This window comes from Oculina patagonica, chromosome 2 (assembly GCF_052425735.1).
Source record: "Oculina patagonica isolate OP01 chromosome 2, crgOcupat, whole genome shotgun sequence".
In the NCBI taxonomy this organism is placed as follows: Eukaryota; Metazoa; Cnidaria; class Anthozoa; order Scleractinia; family Oculinidae; genus Oculina; species Oculina patagonica.
In genome coordinates, this window is record NC_135759.1 from 8,937,698 (window position 1) to 8,955,500 (window position 17,803).

The 17,803-nt window shown below is 36.6% G+C and overlaps 1 protein-coding gene across 1 annotated transcript in view; it reads left to right on the forward strand.

Moving 5' to 3' along the window:
• Positions 1–269: 269 nt before the first annotated feature.
• LOC144642889 (uncharacterized) overlaps positions 270–17,803 on the forward strand; it is a 32,053-nt gene continuing 14,519 nt past the window's right edge. The window contains exons 1-13 of the mRNA XM_078501990.1: positions 270–422; positions 529–606; positions 4,029–4,069; positions 9,798–9,894; positions 10,147–10,194; positions 10,297–10,749; positions 11,640–11,771; positions 12,559–12,789; positions 14,297–14,470; positions 15,164–15,301; positions 15,621–15,866; positions 16,625–16,771; positions 17,497–17,634. Coding sequence (XP_078358116.1) covers positions 9,831–9,894; positions 10,147–10,194; positions 10,297–10,749; positions 11,640–11,771; positions 12,559–12,789; positions 14,297–14,470; positions 15,164–15,301; positions 15,621–15,866; positions 16,625–16,771; positions 17,497–17,634 — 1,771 coding nt within the window. The 5' untranslated portion in view covers positions 270–422; positions 529–606; positions 4,029–4,069; positions 9,798–9,830. The remainder of the gene's footprint in view (positions 423–528; positions 607–4,028; positions 4,070–9,797; positions 9,895–10,146; positions 10,195–10,296; positions 10,750–11,639; positions 11,772–12,558; positions 12,790–14,296; positions 14,471–15,163; positions 15,302–15,620; positions 15,867–16,624; positions 16,772–17,496; positions 17,635–17,803) is intronic.

Here is a 17,803-nt window from a genome sequence, read left to right on the forward strand (position 1 = left end):
TATCGATCCTCGTAGAACATAATAGCAGAATGATTACGTAAACAAACAGTGTTCCGGACGAATGACCTGTCTTCTTCCATTTGAGTGGGCACTGTTTTGGTTTTGAAACTATAACGACGCTTTGAAAATAGTGTAATTGTAGTCAGGGGAAGACATAGTTTGTTGAAGGTTTGTCGCTGACTGTGTTTTTGATGTTATTTTTTCAACGCTTATTTTTCGACGCTTATTAGGCAAATAATAAAAAACAAATATAAGATCAATATCGTTTGCTCACGCAACAAAATTAAACAACAGCAGTCAGTCTTGCGTATAGGTTCAATACAAAAAACTTCAACAAGAGCGATGACGGGCGGATAAGCTTGTTTTGTTTTGATTCGCTCGTATCTCAAGGCTTCACTTGATTTTATGTCTGGCAACCCAAGGTAAATTATCGTTCTCGCTTTGACTTGATTTACTTATTTGATGAATGCTTTATTTAAATTGCCGTACGTGTTCCTTGTCAGTTTCCTACTTCTTTGTCTTCTTTAGTCACGTTTTAATGTGTACCATTTGTCATTGAGTTCGGTGCTTCAGCTGTACCCAGAGGAATATTTACCACGCCGTAAGGTATTTTTTTGCTTGTGCTTTACTGTTAACAAACGATGAGCTTCAAGTTTTGACTTTGCCTTCTTTGTTAAATTCTAAAGCACAAACTTTGTACATTGTTGTTGAAAGTTTAGCTTTCTAGCTAGATTCATTCAAACCTTTTGCATGTTTATTATGTAGGCGAAATTCTTTGTAAAAATAACGTCACGACACAACAAGCGCGCTAAGTAAGTACGTACAAGAGCTTATGTACTGGCCCGTAGTACAAATTTGCTGTCCTCTGACGAAGACTTAAATTATTCGCTTAAGTGAAACGTGCTGAAGTCGCTATAATTAGAGAAAGTCGATCATACTGATTACAAACGTAATCGTATATTAAAAAGTAATAATTTATCTACGGTTCAATTACTGCCCGATTATCCACGGGTATTCATTATTTTTTCAATATATATTATTAATTAGTTTTATCCAAAGAATATTTACGGTACTGAAGCCGTACGTCGAAGCCCAATACTGAAGAAATATTCAACTTTAAAGTTCAGACCGATTGCAGATCGAAAATTCTGCGACAGTTTGAAACATGAACCACATATCGCGTGTTTTGCTATTGATTCTAGCTAAATCACAATGGGCAGTTATAGTCAAAAAAATAATGTCTCTGCCATTATTGGCAGTTCAGTTTCGCTTAGAAGGACCAACATTTATTACCACAAGCTGTTGTTTTAGTAATCTTTTTCCTTTTAGTTTCGACAGAAACAAAAACTCGCCGATTCGAAAGCACATCGGCTGGATTCAAACCAGCACCGCGAGTTACAAATTCGATAAAAATGTATTTGGTAATCTTTAGCTGTGTGCAAGGGATGTTAGCGCTAATTGGACCAGGGGTGAAACACCACTCCAAGGCTGTACAAAACAGCCGCTTTCTCCATGCAAATAATCTTTAATTATAAGTTATTGCGGAGAATGGAAGCACAAGGTCCCACAGGGCTACAAGACGACAGCCTCGCCAAAAAATAGCTGCAGGCTCCGTCTCAAACATTCACCAAAATAATGTTCAAAGCTAGCAAACTGTTATCTGGGCTCCAAGTAACCAACAAACGGTGGGTTAAAAATTTTTGGCTACGTGCAACTTTTCACATATTTGTTTGATAAGTATTTTTATTTTTGAAGATCTTTTATTAAAGCTATGTAATGTACAAATATTAAACATTTAATAGCGACATTTTGCCTTTCACATCAATTTAACTCTCCATTCATGAATAAGGCTGACACATTTATTTTTTTAGCTTATTTTTTTTTAACTTTTTGTTTTATTTCCAATTTCAGCGTGTTCATCGTTAGCCGTCTTTTTTATCACATAGTCGAGGGTTTCTTGCAGTTGAATTTAGTTTAAAATGTTGTTCTCAAAATTTAATATTCTTAGTCTTAGCCTTTCTATCACCTATGGAGACAATGATCTTGTATATACATGTAATAGCAAGGGTGAACATGTTAATTAATTTACATTCGCAACATGATCACCGATAAGTAGGTTCTGTCACGTATTAGCAACGGTAATTTAAGGTGTTATACTGCAGCCCACAAAATAGCGCCTCGTCGCAACGGTCGGTTAATTGCCCCTGAACGAATACCCGCTGAAGAAGGTCTTCGTGCACTCAAACTAAGGTAACAATTTTGCCGTAAAGATCATTTTAATTTTGAACGATTACTACTGTATATACAATATCCGTGTTTTTGTTTCACATTTATTAACGCACAGTTATTCATTTGCATGGCTAGTTGCTAATCTTCTTCGTTTCGTTCAGTCCAAAATTTATTTGTCACCGATGCGTTGAAAAGGACAAGAACTTCTAATACAGAATGATCCTTAAAATTCGCCCATGGCAAATTTACTCAGCCGCGCGTTGGCATTTTTCATTGTTCTCATGTTCGTCTTAAAGGTCCTTGACATTTTGCTTTGCGTGAATGTCGCTTTTAACATTTGAATTCTAAATACAAAGCATTATTTCTATACGTTTCGTAAAGAAATGATTTTTTTTCCAATAAGTACAATGTGCGTGGAAACGATGTTCCATTTCAGCTTGGACATAAGGAAGGGCAATTGAAGGAAGGGAATTGGAAATTGATTGCAATACGTCCACAATTCAAAAATACTCGAAGAAGATGAAGAAAATATAATGTTAACACAGGTGCCTTATCAATGTCTGATGTCGTGATCATGTCTACTATTTACAATTCTCCTATATTACTACTTAGCCAGAAACAACGGCGTATTTTAACCATCATTCACCATTTTTGTGAGATATATTTCTTACTGATGTAAAGAGGAAAAAAGTGCAAATCTTTATTCTACTTTTTTTAAGTCAATAAACGTGTTTCAAATATATTATGCAAAAGAAGTCAATATTTTATTTAAAACTGCAAATGATGGGACTTCAAATACGCAAGGGAACGGCCTATAACACGTAAAATTATCATGACCGCTTTTGTTTGTAGTAGAACCTTAACCTCAAGAAACCCGCGAAAAAAGGAAACTGTAAAGTTATTTTGTGTTTAATTTCGTGTTCATGAACTGTTGACCTTGCGTTTTTCCTTGATGAGTAACTTCAGCAGATATTGCACGAATGTCAGGTCTAAGCGTTAACAATAACTTACAGGGTCAGGAAATATTAATTGTGATTGGGAAACAATAGGATGTCGCCAGATGGTATTCTTGCTGTTTATTATTTGTTCCCTTCAAATGGACCGAATGGCAAATTCAAGGCGAAACTCTCCTAGGCTTGATTCGATTTTAATAAATTGATCTTTTACAGAAAGATCGGTATTACAAAATTCATTACAAAAATGACGATATATGACGATATATCCACACATGTTTCGTATTCGTTAAAACCATAAAATTACACCTGCGCCAAAAAAAGTAATAACTACGTACTCTTTGAACATTCCGAGCAAAAGCGATTGACCAAGTTTTTATTTCTTTTTTTTTCAAATGAATTTAACAACTAAGGGTAGAGTATTATTCATTGTACTATATTGCTGTCCATCATGGAACTGTTTAGCTTGTCAAACGAGTTAATCTCTGAGTAGGTGGACAAACGTTTCGGTCAGTCCACATTAATATTAGCTTATGTCAAATCTAAGATTAGATTGTATTTATGGCTTCATATTTCATCTCTACGATCTTATAAGACAAACCGCCAAAGAGTTGAATAGACCTATCAAATTATCAAATTTAGGTTCCATTAACTAAAAAACAAATATTGCACGATTTTAAGGGCTCTAAGAATTCATTTGCAATTAACAGCGTCATAAATCGTAATTTGAGAAATAGTAATATGCCATTAAATGATCGAATGTCATGTAAACTTGTATTGATTATATTTTGTTTTCTATAACACGAATAAATCATTACGGTCTTGTTGACATTTTTGTTTCCCCAGCAGTAATCGTTCGAAACGATCACGCCAATTGGCAAGCAAAGGTGAGAATTTGAGTAATGCCTTTTTAATTTACTTATGTGTCCTCTGGCCTATTTCTTGTTCTTTTAAATCAAAATAATTAAAAAAACAGCAATCCATGCACGGATAGTCGTTTTTACAGTTGAATTCAAAAGGGAATGAGATAATTTTTTTGCTTGAATTTGGAATTGTAAAAACTAAAATTTTGTGCCAGGAGCTTGTGTGCACATTTTAGAGACATATTTTGAATCCTTTTTACGACTGAATTTATTCAGGAGTATTGTGGGTAGCCTTGGTTGGTCGGTTTTCGGTTGGTCCATCATCTGTAAACTTCTCATTGCAACTCCGCTGACCAGCAGATATACTTGCAGAAAGAGTGTAGCAAGGCGGCCGTATAAAAGCGGCCGTATAAAGGCGGTCTTGTAAATTGAAAGGGGTTTACAAGAAAAACCAGAAGCAAAGAAACAAAATATGGCTGACAATTACGTGAAGAATTAAGTAATCGACCGCCAAAAAAGTGAACATTGAGAGCCAGTAATCTGCATTAATCGATCCGGCGATGACTTTCGTGTCTATCTTTCGAGCTAGCATAGTACATGTAGTCGAATGTAGGAGCATTCGAAAACTAAATCGGGTTTCACATAAACTTCATAAGCGATGGATCTATCTAGAAACCAGAGCGTTGGCTAAAATCGAGTGCGTGGCTGCTTGTTCCCAAGAAAAGGAAAAGCTTTTCAGATTAAACAGCACAATATTACATTTGTACCTGAATCAGTCTAATATATTTTTTTTACAGCGTAATTACTTAACAGCCTACATGTAAATTATTCTGCAATGCATACCTACGGAGCGATATAATAAACAAACCATTTTAGTGCTATGGGTTAAAAAAAGAAAAAAACTCCCCCCTCTGGGATTCGAACTCGCGACCTCTCGATCCGCAGTCAGATGCCTACCCGACTGCGCTACTTATGCGCACTTAGTCACGTGAGACGAAAATATCTTATATCAATGTAATTGACATTCCGCCGTTTATCTGTTATCATGTGCATCAAAGGAATGTTTGATTTTCAAGGAATGAAAACTAAACTTTTAAACTTGGCAAAAAAATTCAGTCGTGGCTCGAAGAGTTCTTTGATTTACGACTGAATTTATTCAGGAGTATTGTGGGTAGCCTTGGTTGGTCGGTTTTCGGTTGGTCCATCATCTGTAAACTTCTCATTGCAACTCCGCTGACCAGCAGATATACTTGTAGAAAGAGTGTAGCAAGGCGGCCGTATAAAAGCGGCCGTATAAAGGCGGTCTTTTAAATTTAAAGGGGTTTACAAGAAAAACCAGAAGCAAAGAAACAAAATATGGCTGACAATTACGTGAAGAATTAAGTAATCGACCGCCAAAAAAGTGAACATTGAGAGCCAGTAATCTGCATTAATCGATCGATGACTTTCGTGTCTATCTTTCGAGCTAGCGTAGTACATGTAGTCGAATGTAGTAGCATTCGAAAACTAAATCGGGTTTCACATAAGCTTCATAAGCGATGGATCTATCTAGAAACCAGAGCGTTGGCTAAAATCGAGTGCGTAGCTGCTTGTTCCCAAGAAAAGGAAAAGCTTTTCAGATGAAACAGCGCAATATTACATTTGTACCTGAATCAGTCTATTATATTTTTTTTACAGCGTTATTACTTAACAGCCTACATGCAAATTATTCTGCAATGCATACCTACGGAGCGATATAATAAACAAACCATTTTAGTGCTACGGGTTAAAAAAAAGAAAAAAAAAAAGGAAAAAAAAAAACTCTCTCCTCTGGGATTCGAACTCGCGACCTCTCGATCCGCAGTGAGATGCCTACCCGACTGCGCTACTTATGCGCACTTTGTCACGTGAGACGAAAATATCGTATATCAATGTAATAGACCTTTTTAGCTTGATAGGTCATACATTGATCACGTGGTCTGAAATGGGTAAACAAACACGCGTTTCCCCGAAGTGAAGTATTGTGCGTGGATTTCGATGTGGAGTATTTATACTCCCGTGTGTATAACTGCTTTACTATCTCTACTAACGAAGAGATATCTTTCCATAGTTTTCCCAGCGATAAAAAACTCGTCAAGGTAAGAGAAATTTAATCGCTAAAATGCGATCCCAACTACGCTTTGCCTACAATTTACGGCAATATTATTGATGAACTTGAAACATTCATTTACTAGACTCGAGCTTGTTACATTGTCGCTTTAATGTATGGATTTCAAGAATTAGAAGAGATCCTAAGAACGATTTCAAGGTATTAGCTTATACCAAAGTTTGTTTGGAGCATTAATTCCAACAAGAGAATTTTGTGTGCTTTGACACAAGTTCAAGAGGACTGAAACCAATTCGCTTGCCCATCAGTTTGCAGCTGAACGAAAATAGCTCCTGAGCGGTTGCTTTCAGAGAAGAAAAAACAGATAGAAGAGTTAAATGCTGTCCTTGACGTAAAGCTAACTGAAACGGCTTCAGAGTGTGAAGGCTAATTCGATCTAACTGCTTTTCGAGAGCTACTCAAGAAAATCTGCGAGCACAGATTTTCTAAAAGTGTTTTCTTTGTACCGGTATTATAATATTATAACATTAGATTGCACTAAAATAAAAATCCAGTGCCCATTGACTTGTATACTTCAATCACAAAGTTACTCAAATTACAAATCCATCACTGAATACTTTGAAATCTCTTGTGGGAGTTGATTTAAAGGGAGGTATTATGTTTGTTTACAGCTGAACACAGATTTACAGGGTTCATAACCTTTTTCACAAACAATTTTCTAGGACTTTTCCAGGACTCAGATTGATCTGTCCAGGACTCTAAAATTCACATTAACCTTTCACTCCCAAGATCTCAATACAGTGGAACCCCGATATAACGATCTTCGATATAACGATATTCCCGATATAACGATGAATAATTATGTTATGTCCCGACAATAGTAAAATGTATGGGACGGAACCCCGATATAACGATTCCTCGATATAACGATATAATTTTACTGCCCCCTTGGCATATCGTTATATCGGGGTTCCACTGTATTATTTCTTCTTACTGTCTTCCATACTCAATCCATACATTTCTTATGATGCAAGTTCTAAGAATTCAGTTGTTACTTGAGTTAAACAGATTTTCAAAACATTCCAGGACCAGTTGTCTTCCAGGACCCGTACAAACCCTGAGTTTAAATATCTGATAAACAAATTCTCACAAGGAGTGGATTTCTTGAGGTACTTTCAGGAAATAAAGAAGTATCCAAGCTTAATGCTTGTGAGAGTATCGTGGCAGATTAAGGCTTTGATATTGAAGAAGAGTAAAGAAAGTTGAAATTCAACTGAACGTCCCTCCCTTCCCTTTATTTTTAATACCCGACTAGTACGACCAATAATTTCATTGGGTACCATCAATAAAGTCTGGACAGTTTGTTGCTTACTTTCAAACCTCATTCATCCCAATTTAACTGATGAGTGTAACAGCTGTTCAGGAACCATGTGTGTGTAACATTTCTACTTTAAGAATATTTACAAGTAAAAATTTGCCTCATTGTTCCGTCTTTTGAGGAACAAAACTATTGTTTGTTTGTTTGTTTTTTTTTTTTGGGGGGGGGGGGGGGAATCTGCCTGACTGTCATGTACAACCTTGTAACTACTCAGCTTGATTAGTGTATTTCTATTCTGTGTAGGTTTTTGCCTATTTTAGTTAATTTATTTTATGCTATAATTATTTCTGTTTATTTTGGCAAAATAAAATGGTTGTTATTGTTGTTGTCATGTCATGTTAATTTAGGCAGTAGGGTCCTTTCCTCAGGCATCATAAAGTTTGCAAGTGACAGGATGTAATTTAAGTGTGTGAGCCATGTCAAATGAAGCTTTTCTTAATACAGATTTCATGGCTGGCTCTGGGTTAATGCTATCCCCTCTTTGTTTATATTATGCCATTCGTGAGGAACACTAGTGCAGGTTTTTATTTACTGGAATGTACTTGATCCTTAAAAAAACACCAGTGGTTCAGCAAATACAAAAGACCCAAAACATGATTGAAGTGCCCTCCACTCCTACGACAAGAGAGTATACAAATTAAAAAAAAATTCACCACCAAATGATTGTAAAAGTTAGCAATACAGATGAATAGACCACATAACACAAACAGGTTTTTCTGTAGCCAGTTTATTATTCCAGGCATGAAATACAAGGCAGTTAGCGCGCGTGGTTGTAAGAACTTACCCAGCTTAACAAAATTAAGAACATTTTGCTTCTGTAACAGTTCCTCTTCTCTTGTCACTTTTCAATTTAAAATTTATTGAGAGGAAATCTCGGCTTTTCTTTTGGCTCCGGAAACAGCAGACCTTTACGAAACACGATCCATGATTGTTTTCTTTCACAAAAACATTGTGTATGTAATTTTCTGTAAAGCATTTATAGCCTTTTTTCCGCAGTCTCCTTTTCTCCACAGCCTGTTAGGTTGCTTTGCAATAGTAATTGAAGATACTTTAGGGACGTTTTTTAATTATTTTGGCCAGTGCGACTCGAACACAACAACCGAATCCGCCATTTTGAATGTTTTGTTTACCCATTTCAAACCACGTGACCAGCTAGCTAAAAAGGTCTATTGACATTCCGCCGTTTATCTGTTATCATGTGCATCAAAGGAATGTTTGAATCACCTGCTGCTCATCGCGACATCACTCGCGACCTCTCGATCCGCAGTCAGATGCCTACCCGACTGCGCTACTTATGCGCACTTAGTCACGTGAGACGAAAATATCTTATATCAATGTAATTGACATTCCGCCGTTTATCTGTTATCATGTGCATCAAAGGAATGTTTGAATCACCTGCTGCTCATAAATTTTCAAGGAATGAACACTAAACTTTTAAACTTGGCAAAAAAATTCAGTCGTGGCTCGAAGAGCTCTTTGATTGTATTACTGTTACTATCGCAAATTTTCAGCTCAACTCAAATGTATTGACAACTACGTGTGTCGATCTCTAAAGATGTAATTGTTATTTAAAGGCTAAGCGGATAGTACAGGCTGGTGCTTGGCCTTTCGCTTATACTTTGACGATTTTCAAGAAGAGCAATCGAAGAGAAATTTATATGTCATCCATACAATTAAAATGCATACATGGAAAGTACGTGCAATTCCGCACTCTATTAAGTCAAACAAGCTAGCAGAATTTCGCATTAAACGCAGTGAAAGACCACTGGCGAATCTGTAGTCTGCTCATTTATTTATGGGCAATAAAAGGTCCTAGGAGAGGATAAAACCTCGAGGATTACGCACTAAAATTTTAGTGTTATTTCAAAACGTTGATAAAAAGGCCAAACAAAAAACTAACGCCTAATACGTGCTTAGAATGGAAAAAATTGTTTAACAATCAGTTAATACATGAACATTACGACATGCTGTAATCGAAAAGAAAAACAAAACAAAGCATAAGAATATTACCATCTTATCATCGTAAAATCCAATTACCGTAGGATCGGATTGACGACCAACTATCCAAGCACTGAAGGTAATTATTATGTATTCACTCGTTATAATTCATTCAGCAACATTTAATCGCCCGGGCTCTTATTTTCCTGTAGTCAAATAACCTTTCAAAATGTTATGTGGAAAAAAAAGAAAGTGCGATTTGTCGACACACTTATTCTATTGATCCTGGTCTTGTACCTTAACTCTTAGCCTAAACTTATGACTGATTGTTTCCTTCTTCTTTTGAACAGACTTTTGCTGAACCGCAGGAATAAGAAACGGCTATGGGTAAAGAGGAAATTCAGACATTTCTATTCGTCACTTTCGTCCTGGTTATCTACACGAAAGGTAACTTATTTCAAACGTCCATTCTTAAGCTTTAGTCTTGGATGTATAGAGGATGGGATAATATACAATGCCGTTCCGGGATTATACAAAGTGGACATAAAACAAAGCAGGGGTTGCTAGGGTAAATATTTCTTGCTTTGGTGCAAACTCAACCCACAAACCTCTAGACGGTTAACCGAGCCATTGTAGTATTATATTATTTTATATTTTTTTGGTATTCTAAACGTTACATTTCTTTCATTTTCCTTCTAGCCCAAAACTCAACTTTCATCCCTCTACCCCCTATAGGTAAGGCTATAGGTAAGTCTTCATTCTAATCTGATTCCAATACAATTGCGGTAACCTGAATTAGTGCCATTACTGATTGACAGTGACCTCTTTTGTTTATGTTTCTTATGTCAGCTCTTTCACAATACTGTGAGTCAGATGGGAAAATTTACAACGTGGGTGACGAGTGGAAGCCAAATCAATTCTCCGTGTGCAAATGCGCTGGCCCATCTGCCATCCAATGCTCTATAATTATGGTGTGCCTTGATCACCAGCAAAACCAAAGACAGCCCGGGGATCGGTGGCTCGCAAACCCGACAAATCTCTGTACTTGCACTGACGGAAATTTCGTAATTTGCCAAATACTAAAAGAGCCCGTATGTATGGATATCAGCGGGAGCTTGCGTCAGTATGGGGAGACGTGGATGAACAGTTCCTGTGTATATTGTTCGTGTAACAATTCCGGTATTAACTGTTCCGGATATAATGTCAACATCACCCACGGATTGTATAGTGTCGAGTTGTTTCCTACCTGTGAAAAGTGTGATATTCCATCGAACGCACTAGGGAACCTAAACACTTGCAAAGGTAAGCAAACCTTTCTTTACCAGTTTTACATTCGTCACGGCTCAAACTGATCACGTGCCTTAATGGTCATTGCCCTGTATTGCGTTGCTCATCCTTACTGCGCAGAATTTTACGCTTAATTAGCGCACGCACGTAAACAAAATGGCGGCTTATTTCTATGCGGCTTAGTCCGCGGGAAAAATAAATCGTCTCTTTCTTGTAAACGTGTATGGTGACCTATAAATTTTTTTCTCATATTTTAGGTGAAGGGATCAAGTTCTTTCTGTAAAACGAAAACAGATCAATTCCTATGTTTGAAAAATAATTTATCACTGAAAATGTGTACTTTGCCAGTACTCGCAAGGGAATTAGTAAGGAATTATGTGGTTTATACAAGGTCTTCCTGCTCCTAAACGAATATGGGGACGCCACTTTTTTATTTCAAAATTTAAGTCCCCTTAGGATTCCTTAAGGTAATCAACCAGTAGGCAAAGTTTGGTTGAAAATCTATGTTCAGTTCTATTTCGGGGCAATGACCTTAAATCACTTGAAGTTGAAGAAGGCTGCCCTTAGCTAAGGTTAAATCAAAGAAAATTTTAGAAGATGATATTTTGGTAAAGTGACAAAAAGTAAAGAAAGCACTGCAATACATATTGGTCCGGCCAGTTAAATTTCTACCAACTCTTTGTTCCTGTAGTAATACATTTGCAAATAATTGCTATCCAGATTTAATTGTCTATTTGTATGATTGTTTTAAAAGACGCGAAAAAGATTTATTCAGCCTAATGTTTTAAAAAAAATTATTTACGCCAATAAGCCAGTAAAAAAAGTCATCGTGATTATTCAGTTCATCCTCACATGGAAAGCAAAAATGAAATGCAGGAATGAAGGGTGTTTTTGTTTTACTGCAGTCTATCGGGAACTCACCAAAACTGGAAAGCTGCTAGAGTATGCAAGTGACGGATTGTATATCCGGGATATTCACCAGTGTAACGGAATCAGGGACTGCCCGGATGGATCTGACGAACGAGGCTGTGACAGTGGTATGCTTTCGATGTTTTAAAGCGCTTCTAGTACTTTTTTTTCTATCTAATAATTACATCAAAAGAATTTCTCGAATCTGATGGGCTTAGAGAAATATAGTTTTAGTAAATTCGATGCAGAAATGAGTGAATTTAGTGCAATTCAGTGCAAAAAGGAGACAAACAGAATGTTTTTATTGGTTAATATACAAAATTTAAAGGCGCCTAAATCGCACAAGCCCGTACGTAGGGCGAGTGTAATTTCGTTAGCCTTTGAAAAAATTGCACGAGAAAGAAAGAAAACCTATACGAAATAGTCCATATGATACGAATTTTTATAACAAGTATGAATATATTGTAGTCGAGCAGGTTTGAAAATTAAATTATGGTCTCGCCGCATTAATAGCACCCCTTTATCTGTTTTCCCCACCCCCATCGAGGATTTGTCCAATTATACAGAGAGATTTCACGCTAGGATGCTTCCGTGGTGAATACAACGACTTATAACAACTCTTCAGCAGTCAGAGGGCTTTATCGTTTGATCGACAGATAAATCGATTGATTGATTGATTGATTGATTGATTGCCTGCCTGCCTGCCTGCCTGCCTGCCTGTCTGTCTGCCTGACTGACTGACTGACTGACTGACTAGAACGGACGGACGTACTGACTGACTGACTGACAGTACTGTCGAACCGACTGACTGACGGACCGACTAACTGACTAATTGATTAACATAAGGTTGATTGATTGATTGATTTATTAGTATATGTTTTTTATATATTTTTATCTTAATTCTGTTTATTTTAGTCCTTTGCAGGGACGAAGAAGGAAACTCATTTCTTATAACAGATAATAAAGGTTGGCAAGTTTCCCAGTGTATGAATTGTCACTGCAAAAATGGCCTGTTGACATGCCGTAGGTCATTGGGTATTAACTTCCCAGGCTATTTCAAAGGCATCTATGTTCATAACGAGAATTGTGAACAACCGCAATGCAACGTTGCAAAGTTCTTAAGAGAAAAGAAAGATCATTGTGAAGGTAACAAGCCGCCCTACATTAGATGACTCTGTATATTAATTTCCTACGGAGTTAAAGTCGATTCTGTAATCAATTATATTAATAACTTGCAATTTTTCCTAAGAAAATGTATTGACAAAACTTCAAACTTAGTTGTCATGGGCCATACTTTGCCACAAAAAACTTAAAGTAAATTATAACAAGATTATTTTGGAATGTTTTCGTCTATAATCTTAAAAAAAACAATCAGTTTAAGAATTTAAAATATCAGGAAGCTGTTCAGTCTCGTGGTCTTAATTTAACAGAAAAAAAGCTGTCTGTTTTGTCGAACAATTAAAAATTCTCTTCGAGAAGCTTTAAAGTTATTATATTTATAATAGGAAATATTTGACGTCCTTATGAAGTTATCATGACAACGAGGTTTGACGACATAGGGATTTGTTTTTCTTTTCATTTATAATTGCTTCACAAGTTCTTACAAAATGTTTTTATCCCCGGCATCAGGCATTGTGTTATGAACCACCTTACAGTAGATCACATTTAAGGTGGCTCAACTGGATTTTCAAGGGGTAACACCCTCAAGTTTGAGAATTAACTACGTCGCCAATAATAATGCTATCGAAAAACGATCACCACAGTTGTATTAGATAAAGATGATTTTTTTTTTCTGATCAGTGTTATATTGACATCAGAGTTGCCATAGCGGCGAAATGACGTCATTGCGTTTTTTACTTTCGCTCGTATTACTCGGCATCAAGAGATTTTGTCGAAAATCGCTCAAAGGAGCTTGTACCACACATGGCTGCCTCGATGTTGGCAAAGTTTGAACAAATTCTATGAGAGCGTTCTCGAAATATTTTCGGATGAAGTTTTCGGGCCTATAAATACAGTCAAAAACAAACTAACGAGAAAATGGGGTAATATCTAAAGAAAACGACGCACCTGTGACATTGCAATTTCATCTTATAGTAGTTTGATTCCATTTAAAATCGTGTGTGAAACAGTGGTGGGGATTGCTTTGGTCGATTGCGAGAAAAAAGAATTTGATAAGCGTGCGTTCCGTTGCTCTTGTTGCCATTTTTGTTTATAATTTGTTCCATGCCTACAAAAGTGATAATTAATTTAAAACAGCTCGATGAATTTTTTTAAAAATTTGGCAACCTTGAGGTTTGTCATCAATTGACATAGCTTGCAAGTTTCAAGCTCATTGAAAACATTTAAAGCAGTAAAATTGGGCCTCCAATGTACTGATTTTTTCTCGCAGATTTCGTGTTTACAAGCGAGTGTCCTCATTATTTACGGGTATTGTTTTCAAGTTTCATATCCACGTGCACGACTTCTGCAAAAAAATTCATGTGCATTAAATATTAAATATCCAGTTGAGCCACCTTAAATCAAAATCAAGAAGAGGCCATGAAATATTTCGTCTAACTAGTTAATATTTTCACTATAAAATGGGCACATGAAATGTTAATAGGAATAAAAGAAAATTGTACATTTAATAATTGCGTTAATTTCTTTAACCTAGGCGTCGAATTTATCAAAGATAATGGAATTTACCTCAAAGACCAAATATGGGAATTTGCAGGATGTGATTTTTACTTCCCTGGAGCCTATGAGCAACAGAACATATGTCCTCCAATGATAAGACCTGTATGTTATGTTTACAATGGAGCGATCTGCTGCGCCTCGGAATGTCCAGGTATTGGTTCCACGTATTTACTAAAGATTTCCTACAATTAGTGCATTGATTTCGAATTTCGATGTCTGTCTAAAAAAAATCAGGGGGAGGCACGGCAATCTTAAAGTTAGTGTTGTATTTGAGGTGGATTTCAACTGACGCGTATTTGTTACGTGCGTTTACGTGCGTAAAAAATTTAGAGACAATGTAATAACGGCTTGCGTACATGTTAACGGAAGTCGTTCATACATTTCGTCTAAATTTTTCACGCACGTAAAAAATTAAACGCACGTAACAAATTACGTGTCAGTGGAAATCTAGCATTAGAGTGAACTGAAAGCGAGTTATAGTAGGACATTGAACATGTCAATTGCCCCTCTCTGCCCATTTGTATGAAAGGCAATCGGCGGGTTGTTGTTGCTTATGCAAGGGTATAACCTACATACTATTCAGTGGGTCATAAAAACTGCAGAACGTATCACAGCTACGTAAGCCTAAAATAAGCAGCTGTACAGTTAAGCCGGTTTTTTCAATATTGCGAGCCATCTGTGCTTCTTTGCGTTGAAAGAGATTTGCACAAAACATGCAAGCGTCTAGTTAATATGTCCTATATACATGACGTTTTTCACCTAGCAAAATAAATTTTCCCAAAAAAGTTTAAAATCGTACCTGTAATTACTACCGCTGCAATTGTTTGTATTATTCATTTCCCAGGCTTGACACAGATTGCAAATCAACTGCGAGGAAATCTTACAGTCTGTCTTTATGGCCGTCAGTTAGCATCAGAATTCTCGCATTGCAGAAACTCTAACCATTGCTTGAAAGATTTTTACATCAAGAATTGTTCATCAGGTAAGTGTTTTGTAAAACTGAAACATGAAAAGAGTCCGTGGAAATCAAAAGGGAAATCAAAGAAACGATCCACATCAGACGCCATCGCCCAACGTTAAACAGAGACTGGAACTATGATCTTCCCGTCATTTTTAACCTCCCCCCCCCCCGTTTTTTCAAGTGGTACTGAACAACATATTACCACTCGACCAAGTGGGACCCATTTCTTATTTTTTAATCGACAAAATATCGAGATCGTTTCACAGAATTTTAAAAATTTCCAGAAGTTTATCTCAATTCTTTAACTATGTAGCAATAATTATGTTTCTTACCTTGCCAGAGGTCACGTGTCAGGATGAGGACTCGATCCAGTACTTTGATGGAGCCAAGTGGTCTGTTGGTAAATGTATGCAGTGTAGCTGTAGCCAAGGCAAGATTCACTGCTCAAGAAAACTTACAATGGCTTCATTTTTGGTTTTTACCGACAAGATTCAATTTGTTAGTGACATCACGCTCACCCAACATTGCATTCAAGGGGAATGTAACGTGGCAAACTTTATGAAAAGAAACAATGGAGTGTGCCATGGTAAGTTTTGGTACTTGAAGGCAAAAAGGCTTAAAGGGCATGTTACAAACCACACACTGACCGAATTCCAAATTTATTTCAACTCTGGTTGGTGAGCCTGATTAGGCCTTTAGAAAAAAGGTAGAAATTTTATGCAACGTCAAAACTATCTCAGAGATGATCGGCTCAAGGCAATTTGGTAACATTAGATGAGATTGGTTCTTAGCATCATTAATCTCCAGACACTGGTTTAATAAAAGCAGGATGAAAATTCTGCAACAGATATCTGCAGAACAGATTGTTTGCAGTGTTTCAACTAAAAAAAACATCAGCAAATGAAACGGTAGTTTGTTCTAATTTTTATATAGCAGCGAGTCCTTTGGAAGTTTATAATGTCTGCTTTAAATATACATGTAGTTTAAAGGACGCGAAAATTGATGTTTTCTCTTTAACTTTCCTAATTTGGAATATTTTACAAACTTCTGTCGGCTAATTCCATATTTGTCCTTACTCTATCCGATAAAGTGAATCACAAGGCACTGTTATATAGAAAAACATTTAACATCACGTTTCCTTAAAATACTATCTGTGTGTCCTATTTTCAACTCTGTTCTCGGTGCATGGGGATACAATGAGACGCTTCCGCTTGTGTTTCATGGTCTACTTAAATACTTTCTTCCCAACAGTTTATGATTTTAAGAATAATTTCCGATTTTGGTGCTTTCCCCTAAGAACGCCCAGATATCGAATATTAAAGGACAACTTTTTGTTTTAACAAGCTTGTAGATGGAACAGTAAGCTGTATTACGACGGCGATCACTGGAAAGAAAATGGCGTCGATTTTTACTGCAGCAGCTCCAATCAAAAAGTCAGACCTGGCTGCTATGTTGAGAACGGTCAAGTGACGTGTACTGGTGCGATACAAGGTTGGTGAATTCGGTAAAACGTCTTCCAATGAATATTGAAGTACACGTTGTGTTTCTTCCATTGCTAATGTTGTCTGTATTATCGTTGTAAGCTTTTTGACGCTGAACATCTCAATGCTGTTACTAAAAAAATGAAGTTAGGAAATAAAAACTTTATTCCTTGTTCTCACGATAGATTCTCACTAGTTCACGCACACGTAGGTTAAAAGGAGCTATCCAAATTAAAATGTATAACATTACATGCACACAGTCCATCTAGTCGCCCATTAAAGACTAAAAATATTAATGGCCTCACGTTGCGATCGATACCATGAAGTGACTACATCAGGAAATAAATAAATACGCGCTCATTCTTTCTTAAATCAAGACAATATTGATAAACCTCATTTTGTATCACAAGTATAGTTCTCGTTTTGAGCAACGATTGTTTCGTTATTGTTTAACCCGGTGCAAAATGTTAGTTATTTTATTGCTGTTGATTATTTTGACCTAAACACATCAAGTTTCTTCGATTCAGCGGCTTGTGTTGAAAAAATACAATTGAGACTGGCGTTTTCAAAATAATACCTAGATCGGATTTGGCCTGGCGAGATCTGGCCTGACGGTTGAATTAACGGACCAGTTTAGACCACGGCTTTCTTAATTTATCCATCAGAAAGAGTGTGTGTTACCCATGGTTTTCAGTTAATTTATTTTTATTATTTTTACTTATCTTGGTTTTTTAGGAATAAGGGAGTTGTCATTAATATCAAATGATGATCTTTTCTTGTGTGAAAGTGGAGATGAGATCATATCGCTTGGCGACGTATGCAATGTTCGTCCGGACTGCGACGATCAATCGGATGAAAGGAATTGTGATCACTGTAAGTTATATCAACTCCTTCAAAATGAAAAAGTAAAGATATAGTTATCCCCGAATGCGTTTTCCATTGATTAAGATGGAACTTCCGTCTTTCAAATACAGATTGAAATAGAAAGGTTATAGCAGCATAGTATGAAGGATAAGGCATACTTGTGTAAATTTGCTAGGCT